Source organism: Aspergillus sclerotioniger (genome assembly GCF_003184525.1).
Source record: "Aspergillus sclerotioniger CBS 115572 chromosome Unknown BO94scaffold_18, whole genome shotgun sequence".
Classification (NCBI taxonomy): Eukaryota; Fungi; Ascomycota; class Eurotiomycetes; order Eurotiales; family Aspergillaceae; genus Aspergillus; species Aspergillus sclerotioniger.
Genome location: NW_020291008.1, coordinates 146,366 through 160,822, shown reverse-complemented (window position 1 = coordinate 160,822; position 14,457 = coordinate 146,366). Strand labels below are relative to the sequence as shown.

General features: G+C 54.6%; 7 protein-coding genes across 7 annotated transcripts; 5 read left to right on the top strand and 2 right to left on the bottom strand.

Moving 5' to 3' along the window:
• Positions 1-313: 313 nt before the first annotated feature.
• Positions 314-1,350, bottom strand: BO94DRAFT_576136 (RNA methyltransferase). The gene is made up of 4 exons (XM_025615116.1): positions 1,229-1,350; positions 1,075-1,173; positions 727-1,019; positions 314-671 (listed from the first exon to the last, which is right to left on the bottom strand). The coding sequence occupies exons 1-4, from the start codon at positions 1,312-1,314 to the stop codon at positions 427-429; spliced, it is 723 nt and encodes a 240-aa protein (XP_025466154.1). The 5' UTR covers positions 1,315-1,350; the 3' UTR covers positions 314-426.
• Positions 1,351-1,491: 141 nt separating this feature from the next.
• Positions 1,492-2,974, top strand: BO94DRAFT_494761 (putative Golgi reassembly stacking protein). The gene is made up of 3 exons (XM_025609242.1): positions 1,492-1,704; positions 1,766-1,849; positions 1,900-2,974. The coding sequence occupies exons 1-3, from the start codon at positions 1,531-1,533 to the stop codon at positions 2,710-2,712; spliced, it is 1,071 nt and encodes a 356-aa protein (XP_025466153.1). The 5' UTR covers positions 1,492-1,530; the 3' UTR covers positions 2,713-2,974.
• Positions 2,975-3,170: 196 nt separating this feature from the next.
• On the top strand, positions 3,171-5,153 carry BO94DRAFT_494758 (cytochrome P450). Its single transcript, XM_025609241.1, has 3 exons — positions 3,171-3,625; positions 3,677-4,529; positions 4,589-5,153. Exons 1-3 carry the CDS (start codon positions 3,306-3,308, stop codon positions 5,060-5,062), a joined length of 1,647 nt encoding a protein of 548 aa, XP_025466152.1. The 5' UTR covers positions 3,171-3,305; the 3' UTR covers positions 5,063-5,153.
• A 528-nt stretch (positions 5,154-5,681) lies between these two features.
• BO94DRAFT_566852 (uncharacterized protein) lies at positions 5,682-6,720 on the top strand. Its single transcript, XM_025614586.1, has 2 exons — positions 5,682-6,220; positions 6,301-6,720. The coding sequence occupies exons 1-2, from the start codon at positions 5,712-5,714 to the stop codon at positions 6,419-6,421; spliced, it is 630 nt and encodes a 209-aa protein (XP_025466151.1). The 5' UTR covers positions 5,682-5,711; the 3' UTR covers positions 6,422-6,720.
• Positions 6,721-8,813: 2,093 nt separating this feature from the next.
• BO94DRAFT_536376 (MICOS complex subunit MIC26/MIC27) lies at positions 8,814-9,862 on the bottom strand. The gene is made up of 3 exons (XM_025612007.1): positions 9,777-9,862; positions 9,624-9,716; positions 8,814-9,554 (listed from the first exon to the last, which is right to left on the bottom strand). The coding sequence occupies exons 1-3, from the start codon at positions 9,801-9,803 to the stop codon at positions 8,931-8,933; spliced, it is 744 nt and encodes a 247-aa protein (XP_025466150.1). The 5' UTR covers positions 9,804-9,862; the 3' UTR covers positions 8,814-8,930.
• A 256-nt stretch (positions 9,863-10,118) lies between these two features.
• Positions 10,119-12,509, top strand: BO94DRAFT_557549 (mitochondrial intermediate peptidase; the record flags this gene model as incomplete). The annotated part of the gene is made up of 1 exon (XM_025613933.1): positions 10,119-12,509. One exon carries the CDS (start codon positions 10,119-10,121, stop codon positions 12,507-12,509), a length of 2,391 nt encoding a protein of 796 aa, XP_025466149.1.
• A 394-nt stretch (positions 12,510-12,903) lies between these two features.
• Positions 12,904-14,435, top strand: BO94DRAFT_112453 (uncharacterized protein). The gene has a single exon (XM_025605515.1). The coding sequence runs from the start codon at positions 13,245-13,247 to the stop codon at positions 14,334-14,336; it is 1,092 nt and encodes a 363-aa protein (XP_025466148.1). The 5' UTR covers positions 12,904-13,244; the 3' UTR covers positions 14,337-14,435.
• Positions 14,436-14,457: the final 22 nt, after the last annotated feature.

The following is a 14,457-nucleotide window of genomic DNA, read 5'->3' as shown; positions in this document are numbered from 1 at the left end:
ACATGAAGTTTGGTTTAGATATATATTTCCGTCACTAACTCACAAGAAGATAGAGTCTGGAAATGCAGAAGAGCATTTTCAGCGTTGTTAGACTAGTATATAGTAAACAGCTAACATGACTCCCAGTTACTGGGCGTCCCAGCCCATTTATACAGCGAAAAATCGCAATACTACTATTCGTAGTATGACTCCTACAAACGAAATGTAGGATCCTATGAGGAATCGACATTCACCACAGCATTAAGATGTCCGGAGCCGAGACTATCTAAACAATCATATTTAATTGTTGATATAGAGACCGCTCTGGTGGTAGGTCTAGTAGGGTATTCCATTGAGGCATACGAGTCATATTATTATACACTGAAGACATCTGGTGTTTCCGATCAAGTTCTAATAAGCAACCGGCAGAAAAGAACATAAGAGCAATTATTGGAGATCAAACCCGCCATAGTAGACACACAACGCTTTGCTTGCACCTTCCATGCAGTAATGCATAATCGTTGCCTTCTTACCATCCTTGACAACCTTGGCCATCTGTTTCACGTCCGATGTCCGTGGGAGGAAGAGCACCATGTGCTCCGTGAAGAGAGAATATTCATTATAAAGCGTTGCAAGAGAGTATGGTTCCATGGTGTTCAGATTGAACACTGTATCAGAGCGATATCCAGGCCCTAGAATCATGTCAGCGGGAAGTCTAAATGCATGGAGGGAAGAGTAGCCCCGTACCGCCCCAGGGTGGGCTGGCGAACAGAACGCTGTACGGAGCCAGATCCTTGAGTTTGTCTCTGATGATTTCGAAGCAATCTCCCTCGAACCAAGTGATCTTGTCTGCTACGCCATAGATCTTGGCATTGTGTTTTGCGCACTGCAACACGGCGGGGTTCTTCTCGATAGCATAGACGCGCTTCCACTTGCCCGACAGCGCAAAAGCAATGGAGTTTCCACCGGCGCCGGCAAATGCGTCAACCAGGATACTGCGTCCTGCGGGTGCGGATTCGGCCATGTGTTCCGCTATCTTACTGGACGTTGTGTTAGATGGAGTTGCCGTTGACAGCATGCGAATCCAGTACTCACTTGGCCACAGGTTCTGGTGTGACACCGAACCAGGCATCATCAGTCAGCCACACCCCCTCATCATACTTGGAGAAGATCTTGTATCGTTGCGCCCAGTAGCTGTTCCGGCGTTAGTTCGATTAATTTCCAAGTAGACGATACAAGAGCAAAGTACTTCTGAATGTCCCAAGGCACTTCGCTGAGGTCGTTGTAGTGATGTACCTCAGGAGGCGCGACCTCTGCGTTAGATTCTCGCGCCATGACGAAGTAAAAGGAAGAATGGAAAACCGATCGCTCTGCAGCATGGAGGCCGCAGGCACTGTAGAGGACGCGGCGATAAAAGCAATCGCGATAAGCGATAGCGATGTTTGCCGTGTTTGCAGGGCCGCCGCCTGGCCAGCTCTCCACGTTGCGATCTGCTTTACTCCGCAGTGCCCAATCGACCCCAACCCCTCAAGTCGCTTCGTCGCAGCAAACATGTTCGGGGCTCTGAATCGCTTCATCGGCTTGGAGGCCGAGCCTGTCGAGCAGAGCCGGGCCCAGAATCCTAGCGACAACTCATTTGGTTTTCAGGTCCTCCGCAACAAGGATGCCGAGCTGCCGCTGGAGCCCTGGTTTGATTTCATTGTCGGCATTAATGGCCGGTTAATAGTGAGTGGACTTACCTTTCTGTCGACAGGTGTGGGAATGCTATTGATGTTGACTATATCAGGAGGACCCAGATCCAAATCTCTTCGCTACGGAAGTGCGCAATTGCGCGGGATCCAGCGTGACCTTTGAAGTCTGGAGTGCAAAGGTATGACTTCTATCCTAGCGACCACAGAGGATGCTAACGTCACTGCCTAGGGTCAAAAAACACACACCGTCTCCATCCCTGTCCCCGCATCCAACCCTAGTCTAGGCCTGGCGCTACAACTGGCCCCCCTATCCTCCACCCAACACATCTGGCACGTCCTCACGATCCCTTCTCCGCTCAGTCCGGCTTACCGCGCCGGTTTGCTTCCACACTCCGACTACATTATCGGAACGCCCAGTGGTACGTTACGCGGTGAATCGGCGCTGGGAGAGCTTGTCGAGGACCACTTGAACCGCACGTTAGTGCTGTGGGTTTACAATAGCGAGTTTGACGTGGTGCGCGAGGTTGAGCTGGTGCCCACGCGGGGCTGGGGAGGCGAGGGCGCTCTGGGAGCCGAGCTGGGATACGGAGCACTACACCGGTTACCGGTCGGACTGGGCGAGGAAGTCGAGGGCCCTGGCGAAGTGGTCTTCGAGACGCGCGAGGATGGCACCTCCGCACCTCTGATGGAAGCGATGGGCCAGGCACCCCCGCCGTCCGGACACTTTCTCGTCCCAGCCAATATGACCTCGCCTCCGCCCTTGTCCGGGCCTCCACGGAATCTGGCGGCATCACCAGCGAGCCATTCGCCCGCGGGACGGCGGCATAAGGCCCGTCACACGGCGAGCGCCAATGCTGGGTCGTTCGACGACTACTTCGCGGAGGGAGAGCAGAAGAGCAAAGAGCAAGACTATGCGCCGTCCCGGAGAGGAACACCGCTGCCACCTCCGCCCAAGGCTGGGGTGCGGTCGCCGCCCAGCTCGGGAGTCCGGCGTCAGGGGTTGCGTAGTGAGCAAACACTTAGTTGTACAGTATTATTATGAGATCTGGAGTCACGATGGTCTAGTGCTGTAGATGAGATTTCCCGTGTCAAGCATGGAATGGTCATTGGTGCGAGAAAGATGATGGAAGTGGATCGCTCTCCAACCCGCCCGCATTCAACACTAATCGCTACTAGTGGCTGAACATAACAATAATTCCCGGCTTCCCATTGGTCTGGTGGCTACAAAATACAGATATCTATCTACCAACTGTGAACTGAGATCCTACTACTACCTACTGCTGTCACTACCACTATTCACAGTCCATTATGGATGAATATCGCATCTTATGCTCCTCCAGCCATGACATTTACTCAACACAGCAGTGGACCGGGCGATGCTCAGCCTCGCGACAGTATAACCAAACGGCGCCAGGATTCAGTCCACCAGGCTACTACCATAAGGATCCGTTGGCACGATTATTAGCTTTGTCCTCCCGTTGACCGGCACCTCCCTAATAAGTCTTTGATTAGCTCCAGGCTCGGCTGGGGCAATGCCGGCATGTGCTGACGACAATATCCATCTCGTCTAGATTTATAAGTTCTGACTTCTGACAGCTCTCTCCTGTCTCCTGGTCTAGCAGTAACTAGCCCAGCATGGAGCTCACCCTGGGGACTGTCCTGGCCGCCCTGGCCGGGCTCTACTTCCTCTACAAAGCCGTCTCCTTTGCCCGGTTCTACATCATCGGTCGTCGCACCGGGTTTCCCCTTTTTGTGACCCCTCTGTTCACTCAGCATGTACTCTGGATGTTTGTGGGACCGACCTTCCAGCCGCAATTAAGGCGATATCTGCCCCGATGTCTCTATGAGCATCTCGACATCACCATCCACGGGTGGGAGTTCCGCCACAAGAATGAGATGCATCGCCGGTTCGGCAAAATATTCGCCATCGTCTCGCCCGATGAATGTTCGCTTTGGTAAGTGGCCCGACCCGGTGTTCGTAGCCTCGAGTCTGATCCACGACACAGGATAGCCGACCCGACAGTCGCCAGTACCGTCTTGCAACGGCGTAAAGACTTTGTCATGCCCCCCGTCGTGGCCCAATTCATCGGTTTCTTCGGGCCTAACCTCCTGCAATCCAACGGTGATGATTGGACCCGCATGCGACGAATCATAGCCCCCAATCTCAATGAAGCCATCATGGACACGGTGTGGAATGAGACTAGTCACCAGGCGCAGTCGATGCTCGGTTACCTCCTGCAGCATCCTGGCGGCAAGACCCTAAGCGGGCTCCGCAGCGTGGCTATCAACGTCATAGGACAAGCCGGCTACGGGCAGAATCAGCCCTGGTCCCCGGACTTTATGGAGACCCTGGGAGAGGACTGGGAGGGAGCCAGAGTGTCTTACTTCAAGACAATCGCCATGGTGGCAGATCGGTTCTTCGAATCAGCCCTGATCCCGGGCAAGTTGAAAACGATGCCCTTCATGCCCAAGTATCTGCGCCTGCTCGGCCGCCAGATGGCAAACGTGCCCCAGTATATCAAGGAGATCTTGGACGACGAACGGAATGCCAAGTCGGGCGAGTCACCCAAGAAGCGCAGTAATCTTCTGGACTTGCTGGTCCAGTTCTCAGACCCCGACAGGGAGCGCTCTTCCTCATCGTTGTTTCTGACCGGCTCTGAGATCAGCGGCAACCTATGGGTGTTTACAGGTGCTGGGTTCGACACCACAGCGAACACGATGGGGTATGCTGTGATTCTCCTAGCTATGTATCCGCAATGGCAGGATTGGATGCGCGAAGAGCTGCGCGGTCTGGATACTGATGTCTCGAACTGGGGGTATGATGTGTTTTCCCGATGCCCGCGCGTATTGGCTGTCATGGTAGGTTGATCATAGTGACATTAATATTCTTATCGATAGTGGATTGCTGACATGACCAGTTCGAAACCCTACGCCTCTTCACGCCCGTCCCGCACGCCACGCGCTCTGTGGCCACGACACAGCAGGTAGCCGATGGCTATGGCGTCCACGTACTGTCGTCACCAATGACCGTGTTTGTCTCGCAACAGAGCATCCATGCCGACGCAGACATCTGGGGAGCTGATGTGGACGACTTCCGACCCACGCGGTGGCTGGACGAGGCGGGTCAGGTCGTGGTACCGCCGAAGGGCACGTTCCTGCCGTGGTCCGGAGGGCCCCGCGTTTGCCCGGGCCAAAAAATGTCCCAGGTCGAGTTTGTTGCAACAGTAGCGACACTGTTCCGGCATACGAGGTGCGAGCCGTTGCCACAGAAAGGGATGACAGCGGAGGAATTGCAGGCGCGGCTGAAGGAGCTGATGGAGGATTCGGCACAGAAGCTGACGATTCAGGTGAGAAGGCCGAATGAGGTGCAGCTGCAGTGGGTACAATGTTGAGTTGAGCTCTGCATGAAGCCAAGCCATCTCGCACTATTATGTACCTAAACTTTTTGATTGCCAAGATGGCAAATAAATACATGCTAGCCAGCCCTGATAGCTATCTTATCCCTACCATCTAAATTTCTACGACCTCCAGATATGCACAGCATCGGACCCTAACCACCTGACCAACAATCTCTTCACGATATCAATCGATCAATCAGTACGATTGATAACAATTCTCCGCGGAATCAGTCAGTCCCTGTCAATACCAAGTCCATGATTGGCTCTTTGACCACGGAGTTAACACTTCGTACTGTTTGCCATAGAGACATCAGCCAATCACAACCATTTCCATCTCGGATCTCGCAAAGTCCCTCTAAAAACATCCTAGCGTGTCCATCTCCACTGCATCCATCCATCTGTAAGTAGTTCTGCAGTCACCCATGATCAGATTGAGAATCTCTTCAACTCTGAATTCAATCCATAGCCTGTCCCCAGCTCCAGACCCAGTAATAGTACTAACACCCTAAGCTAAATAAATATCAAACCAATTCCGTTCATACTTATCCCATCACCACCCTTCAAACTTTTACCTTACCTTGGCCTTCTTTACACCTCTCCAACACCGACACTAGTAACACAAATATCAACACCAAACACAAAAATGCCCCCCAACCCCACCCCCGTCCTAACCCTCTCATCACTAACAATATCAACCCTCCTCCTCCTAACCTCCTTCATCCTAACAACCTACACCCTAACCACCTACCTCCACCAAGCAACGCACCTCACCTCCCTCGTCGCAAAAGTCCACATCTATAACCACCCGATCCTAATTACCACATCTTATCATATTTTCGCCACGATTTTCACCTCTGCGGTGTTTCTAACCCTCGCTTTTACTACTCGACGTTCCACTAGCAAATCTACATCCGCACCCGTATCTTGGGTCCTTAAAGGAAGTGTTGTTCTGGGGCTTATATTCCTAACCGCCAGCCTCATCGCCTTTACTGTGATTCTGGCTACCGGAGAAGTAGGATTTGGGGCTTCAGTGGGACCAAGAGTCACGGTTTATTTGGATGAGAGTGCGAATGAGTTGGTATATCGGGATGATGGGACGGGAGTGGCGGGGGTTGTGCTGGGGTGGGTTGGCTGGGGGGCGGGGGTTGTTAGGTGAGTTTTACCTTCTTTTTCTTTCTCTTTGACTTGGTTTTGTTTGGGAAGGGACGTGGATGAACTAACGGGTTTGGTAGTTGTGTGATGATGTTTGTTGGGGGGAGGAGGAATGGTACCAATGAAGAGGGGGACATGGAGAAGGAGGTGAATGTTGAGGAGGAGAGTGAGGTTGGGTCCGATAGTGGGAGAAGGGAGTAGGTTATAGGGGTTATGGTTATGTGGATGGGATAGTGTGTCTGCAGGATAGACGCTGAAGACAATGGGCAGAGGCACCAAAAACACGCCCTGATGGATGCATACCAGGTTGGAACCAGGAATGAGAAGCGGAGAACGAAGAAAAAGGATGGACTCGTAGGTAACTGGCTGGTCATTAAAAGTGTCTCTTTAGTTGTGTGTTGCTTGATTGGCTTCTTTCTATATGCATGGCTAGAGTTACTTGCTAATAATTTTTTACTTAATGTCTTTTGTTATATTAAGAAATCAGGATTAACTTTGTCAAGGTCGCTCCCTAGGTGCACTTCTAGGGACTCAACCCCTGCCAACTGCGTTATCCAGCAAAAGACCAGGATTATGAGCCAACAGGGGCCTCCGGCAGGCGCCAGGCTGCCAGGCCGACACAAACTTGAAGGTGTTAGAAAATCTCTGGTCTGACACCCTCGCATTAATTTCCGTATCCCCGGATTAGCGCTGCTTGTGACCCACAATCCACCTCAACCTCACCTCCCTACGAATCGTGGAGAGAATAGCCCCCCAAATGAATGTGAGGATGCAGGTCGGGCAGAACTTATCTATAAGTTGAGCCAAACTGTCCTGTTGACTCCGTCAATTGGGCCTTATTATGGCTGGCCGACACCCCTCGTCTCGAATATTTGGCGAGATTGAGTGAGGACATCATAGCGAGTGTCTTGGAAGGTAACCACCTTCGCTCTATACTTTCCTGTAAGTATTATACTATGTAGTCCCCATTTCTTAAGTACACATGCTGATCTATGCTAAGGGGCTGGCTGTGCTCAGTCCCTAGAAGATCCCGAGAATGCCGCCATCAGTACATTTCAGAAGACACAAGCTCAGGAGCCTATTCCAACGGACTCCGAAGCCATGAGAGCTATGGTAAGTTCGGCATCTATCTTTTTATTTGTTATCACATAGTATACCTAGAACCCGGCTAGCTAACACTCAATAATCAAGTGTATCAAGGGAGACGAATTTTGCGCCATTACCAAAAAGGATGAACCCTTGGAGGTTGCCCACGTGTATCCCTTTAGCATGATTACACGCCCAAAACGTGAACAGACAGCCTTCTGCCTGGAACTACGCATTTTCTGACAGGCTGAGAAGATTGCCGAATGGGCGAACATGGTGACGGGCTCCCAGGGTATCGAAGTCTTGGAGAACATGCTATGCTTGTCTAAGGATGCTCTTGGTCTGTGGAGAGCAGCGCGCTTCAGCCGGTAGAGCTCTCCGCCGACAACAAGTCTCTGACTCCCAGATTTCTCTGACTTCCACCTGCCCAGTCCAAGGCAGAAATTGCTACCAATACACGTCCTGATACCCCATGCAATCTAAAGCATATTCGGAAGAGAACTAAGCTTTTCGATTGTGAATCCGGTCACCGAATTTGTTCCGGGGACTTGATTCGAATGGAAACCCACAATCCCGAAACTCATCCTCTTCCTTATTAGCAATTCTCGAGATGCAGTGGGTTTTTGCCCGTGTCCTAAGCTTGAGTGGAGCAGATGTACCGCTATCGGAACTTGAAGATTTCGATGACGAGCCAGGTATTGGGGAAAGCTATCCAGATCGATACGCCTACTAGCACCATTTCTTGGAAGGAAATCACACTCTGACCCTCAGCCGCTGTAAGCGATCACAAGAAAACATATCACCCAGACTGTCTGTCCCCAAGGAAATCTCCGAGCCCTTTTATCTCAACGACCGGCTTCCAATCGAATTTCTCCCGGATAACCTAAGCCCTATTACAGGGCTGGTGATAGATCGGGAGATGCGAGAGTTAGGTATGTTTTACTTTTATTTTATTTTCTTTTTCTTTTTGCTGTGTTTTGGGGGATAAGCTAACGGGTTGGGTAGTTGTGTGATGATGTTTGTTGGATTAGGAGAAGAGAGTAGGCTATGAGGGTTATGATCGTGTGTATGGGATTAGTGTGGATGGTATCACGAATACACAGGCCTAAGGGCATTGGGCTAGACACTGAAGACAATGGGTAGAGGCACCAAACACGCCCTCATGGAGTCACCAGGGCATGCACGCATACCAGTATAGGAACAAGCAGGTTGGATCTAGGAATGAGAAGCGGAGAATGAGCAGAGAGGATGACCGGTTGCATATCATTAAAATTGTCTCCTTAGTTGTGTTTTGTTATGTTATTGAGTTCTTCCTAAAAGCGTGGCTTTTGCGTTGAATCACTGCGAGATGTGGGATGCATGGGATACGGCGTTTTGGCTTCATATTCTTGCTTCAACAGGAAGTGCTTATATAGCTAGCATGGCATATAACGGGCTTCACTAGGCTAATAGAATATGATTTGACTTGACTAATGTGTATGCTATGGGGGATTGGGATGGGTTGTATGGAGAGATGAGTTGGAGGATGCTATGAATGGAAAAATGTATCAGCGTATCTAGCTGCACAGTAGACATCATCTACTAAAGTACATATGCAAGAACTTAAACAACTAGCCATGAAGCGCTAATGTCCCTTGCTCACCACCTCCTCCAGCTTCTTCCGCGCATCTCCGATCTTCTCCTCCATCATCGCCCGCGCCATCCCGCTGTGCGCAACTCCCGTGTACCACAGGTGCTCTGCCTGGCCGCGCACCTGCAGATGCGTGTCCGCAATCGCCGGCACCCGCTTCTCGTACTCCCAGACCAGATCCGACACGTTGCGCATCGTCACCGGCAGCAGGGTCCAGGCGGCAACCGTACCCAGAGCCAATGGCGACGCCGTCCGCAGCAGCACACCGCGGTTCCGGGCCACAATGGATCCGGCCATGGCCGCCACGACGACGTACACTCCGCCGGGGAGCAGACGTTCGCCGGACTCGGGCGACGGGGCCAGCGAGGCGACGGTGTTGGTGAAGGCGTTCTCGATGTGCAGGGCCCGCGACAGGAAGTTGTTGAAGCAGGTCTCAACTGCCAGCGAGTTCTGGTACAGGAAGAGCCGGGCCTGGCGGACCTGGGCCGTCAGGATGTCGGTGGGGGTCGGGGAAGAAGACGAGGACAAGGGCGCGGACACCGGCGTGGGCGCCGAGCGGAGAACGGGCTTGGGAGCGGCCGGGATCTCGGTCGGGAAATCATCGTAGATGGGTTTTTTCTGCAGAGGAGGTCATCGGGTTAGGGGACGAAGCAGAAGACAGGAGAAGCGAGGGATCGAGCATCGTACCGCGTCCTGGGGCTCCTCTGCAAAGGCCGTCCGCCGGGGATAGAGCGTGATACCGCCAGCCAGAAGAGTGGCCGCGATGGGGGCCACAGCCCGCTGTGAAGGAGTTAGCGGGGAGACAGCAGAGGGAGAAGAAACAAAGGGTACAGAACTCACCTGCTGAAGCATTGGCCGGAAAGACATGATGGAAGGGGCCAATGGGGGAGAAAGTGACGGGGAGAAGGGAGAGGGAGAGGTTGAAGATGACGGAGACGAGGTCGCCGCCAAGCCTTTTTTTTCGTGACTTTGGCTTGTTTGCTGCGGAGCCTCCGTCATCGTCCGTCTTTCTTTCTTCAACCTATCTTTTGTCTTTCTCTCTTCCTCCTCTCGTCCGGTTTCGCCCTTCTCTTCCACCCCACCCTGTCTGGCGTGGTTCTTCTTCTTCTTTATTACTATTAATCGTAATATGATTCCCATGTCGAGTCCCCCCTTCTCTATTATCCTCCCCTGAACGTCACCATGGGAGCTCTGCTGCTGCCGCTCCGGCGCCGTCCCTGGACCTGCCGGACTTGCTTGCTGCAAGCCCGCCGCTCGCTCGAAACCGCAGCCTCCGCCGCCCAGCGCTCCGCCTTCGACTACTTCCCCTCCAAGAACGATGCCCAAAAGCAGTCCGACGATGACACGTTGCGCCGCGTCTTCGACTCCCAGCCCTTCTGGCGCGAGTTCAGCCAGCGCAGTGCCGCCCAGCTCAAGCCCACTGGCCTCGTCCAGAACCAGTACCTGACCAGTCCGGACGGTTTCCGTACCTTCGCGACCACCACGCTGCAGAAATGCCAGGCCATCGTCGCCAAGGTGCTGGCCGGTTCGACGCTGGAGGACCACCGGAACATGGCCCGGGACCTCGACCGGCTTAGCGACCTGCTGTGTCGGGTTATCGATCTGTCCGACTTTATCCGCGTCATCCACCCCGATCCGCGCGTGCAGGAGGCTGCGACGCAGGCGTACGCCCTCATGTTCGAGTATATGAACGTCCTCAACACCACCACCGGTCTTAACGATCAGCTGAAGAAGGCCGCCGCCAATCCCGAGGTTACAGCCCGCTGGTCCGACGAGGAGAAGATCGTCGCCCAGATCTTGATCAAGGACTTTTCCAACTCCGCCATCCACATGCCCCCCCATGCGCGCCAGCGATTTGTCAACCTTTCCAATGACATCAGCCACCTAGGCAACAACTTTGTCAACGGGGCCGAGCCGGCCAAGTCGCACGTGGTCGTGAGCGCCAACAGCCTGCGCGGGCTCGATCCCATGCTTGTGCAGCAGATCAAGCGGTGGAACCGGACAGCGTCCGTGCCTACCATGGGCCTGATTCCGCGCCTGGCGCTGCGGTCCGTTCACGACGAGTCCGTGCGGCGGGACGTCTACCTGGCCACCCGGACATCCAGCTCGCGCCAGGTTCAGCGGTTGGAGCAGCTGCTGGCCAAGCGCGCCGAGCTGGCTCAGCTGTCAGGCTATGAGAGCTTCGCGCACATGACGCTGAGCGACAAGATGGCCAAGACTCCCGAGGCGGTATCTAACTTCCTGACGTCGCTGGTTGGCAGTAACCGGCCGTACGTGCAGGAGGAGCTGGCGCAGCTGCAGAGCATGAAGGGCTCTGTGGGCCGGCTGCAACCGTGGGATCACGCCTACTATGTCCACCAACGGGTCATGCAGTACTCGCAGTCGCGCCGGTCGCGGGAGCTGAGCGCCGTGCCCGAGTTCTTCTCCCTGGGCACGGTCATGCAGGGTCTGTCGCGGCTGTTTGACCGACTGTACGGGGTGCGGCTGGTGCCGCAAGAGACGGCGGCGGGCGAGACGTGGAACGCGGACGTGCGCCGATTGGACGTGGTAGACGAGGCGGACCGGCATATTGCTGTCATCTACTGCGACCTGTTTTCGCGCCCCAACAAGCACCCGAACCCGGCCCACTACACACTCCGATGCGCGCGTGAGATCTCAGCCGAGGAGGTGGCTGAGTGTGCCACCACCTTGGATGCGTCGGCACACCCCAACGACGGCATGGCGACGGCCATCGACCGGACCTCCAAGACCCTGCGCCAACTGCCGACGATCGCACTGGTGTGCGACTTTCCCGAGCCGCCGGCAACGGGGGCGGGACGCCCGTCCCTGCTGAGCGAGCACAGTGTGCGCACGCTGTTCCACGAAATGGGCCATGCGTTGCACTCGATCCTCGGACAGACTCGGCTGCAGTCCATCTCGGGCACGCGGTGTGCGACTGACTTTGCGGAACTGCCGTCAGTGCTGATGGAGCGATTCGCGACGGCGCCCGAGGTGCTGGCGCTGTATGCCCGTCACTGGCAGACGGACGCTCCGCTGTCGGAGAGCATGATGCGCAGCATGGAGCAGGATCGCACCGCGCACGGATCGATCTACGGGGCGATGGAGAACGAGTCGCAGATCCTGATGGCGCTGGTGGACCAGGCATACCACTCGCTGCCGGCAGAGAAGGCAGCCATCGATAGCACAGCGCTCTACCACCAGGTATCGTCGGCACACTCGACGCTGCCAGACCCGGCAGACAGCAAGCCGCCAACCTCCTGGCAGGGGTTCTTCGGACATCTGCACGGGTACGGGGCGACGTACTACAGCTACATCTTCGACCGGGCGATCGCCAACAAGCTCTGGGAGGACGTATTCCAGAGCGGAGCGGCGGCGGTGGACCGGCGGGCGGGCGAGCGGTACAAGAACGAGGTGCTCCGCTGGGGCGGCGGGCGCAACGGCTGGGGCTGCGTCGCGGGCGTCCTGGGCAGCGCCAACCCGGCCAACGCCGACGGCCGACTGGTCGAGGGCGGCGACGAGGCCATGCGCGAGGTCGGACGCTGGGGATTGGGACGGGATGGAGGGTCGGAGTGATGTTGCGGACCTGTACATGTCATGACCAGATGTTTGCTATGATGTACACTACTATGCCACGCCGTTAGATACATAACCCCTGTGAAACGCACATTCCCCGTCTCACCATCCTCACCGCAATCGTGCCATCGTGCCACCGTCACAACCGCCACGCCATGAGGGCCCGCCAGTAGTATGCCGCGGTGCCCCCGTCAGACAGACCGGCACAGAATGAGCTTGTCCGACATAGAGAGCCCGTTGATGTGCATGTGAGGGGCGGGCATTTCATGCCCTGCTACATTTACATGAGTCGTGCCTGGGAGGTGAGGGGGAACAGGGCGCAGCATGCCGGCATTGAGGAGTCTAATTTGGCGGGTCTGCAGCATTGTTGGCTCAGGCAAGGTACTTTGGCTGTTCTGTCAGGTGGTCTGCCTATATCTTACCTGGGGATCCCTGCCCAACCCAATCAATCCTTTCTACTTATCTTTCTTTGTTGGCCGATTCACTATTTCTTCTATTCTGCTTCCTAGTTAATAACGATCCTCCTTTCACTCCTTAGAGTTCTCTCATACAAAGTCCTTCACTCCACATTCCCCGGTGTATTAACATCAAGAACTGAATAAGAGAAATGGCTGAACACGAGATCCTCACTACTTCTGCTCCTCCAACATCCTCACCATCACCACCAGTACCTCTCATCCAACATCTTATTATCACCACCGCTACCAGCAGCAGCAGCAACCAATCCTCCACCCCATGCAGAACCACAACCACAATCGCATCCTCACCCCCATCTCCATCCCCGACACCACCAACACCAACGACAAAAACATGACCCTCCGCCGCTGGCTTTCCCTAAAACCCAAACCCAAAGCAAAATCTACCCCGAATCTATCCCAATCCATCACCACCACCGCAAAACCAAGAGGATTGTTCCGCTCTAAGACACCTGCACCCACATCTATACCGATACATACCGATCCAAATCCCCTCACCAATCCCACATCCACAAATACTCCACCCGCATCAACCGTCACTACAAACCCACCCCAAACAGGACCTCCAAACCCACCTCCACCCCCAACCCGCACACGCACCCCTCTTTCCATCCTCAACCTAAACCTGCACTTCAATCTCACCTTCACCCCCAAAGGCGCAAACCCAAACCCAAACCCAAACCCAAACCCAGACGCAGACGCAGACACCGACGCAACATCCACCACCACCGCCTCCACAACGAGAACAACTTCCCACCTCATACCCCAAACCACCTCCGAACAAGAACTCACTTCCTCTTACGCAGCGTACTGCGAGGCGTTTACCTCGGGTCTAACGGACGAGAATTATCTGCATGCGTCGGTGGAAGATGAACAATCACTTCAACAACTACAGCAACAGCAACATACAGTTCAATCTGCGGAAGGGAGGGGGAAGGAGAAAGGGCCTGTCTACGATGTTGAAATGCAAACGGATACGAGGATGGATATGAGACTGGAGGGAGGGGAGGAAGAGGATGACGATAGAGTTCTCCCATCGAGAGATGATCAGAGGGAGGTATTACATTGGTTGCGGAACCCGGACGATCAGGATCAGGATCAAGATGACTCCGTGGAGCATCGTCGGATCTCTCCCCCCGCCAGAATCCTCACACCTGCTCGGTACGAACAGTCGCGACGGGCAGTCAGATTACAGCAGCGCCGCCAGGACCGGTGGAAGCGCGAACAGCAACAGCAGCAGCGCCATGCATGGTGGACAGCCATCCGGACAGGGTGGGCGCGGGTGCGCCGACGAGCGGGCGAGGCTGCCAACCCCGAGAACAATAGGCACAATAGGCAGGGCTACAATTAGGCTCAGACAATGCTGCACTGCATCCACGGCAAGAAAAAATCAATAATTCGTGCAACGTCGCTAGCCCAATAGGATCCCCAGGAATGGCCGCAAGGGATGTCAATGCACCCGTCGGTTGCAA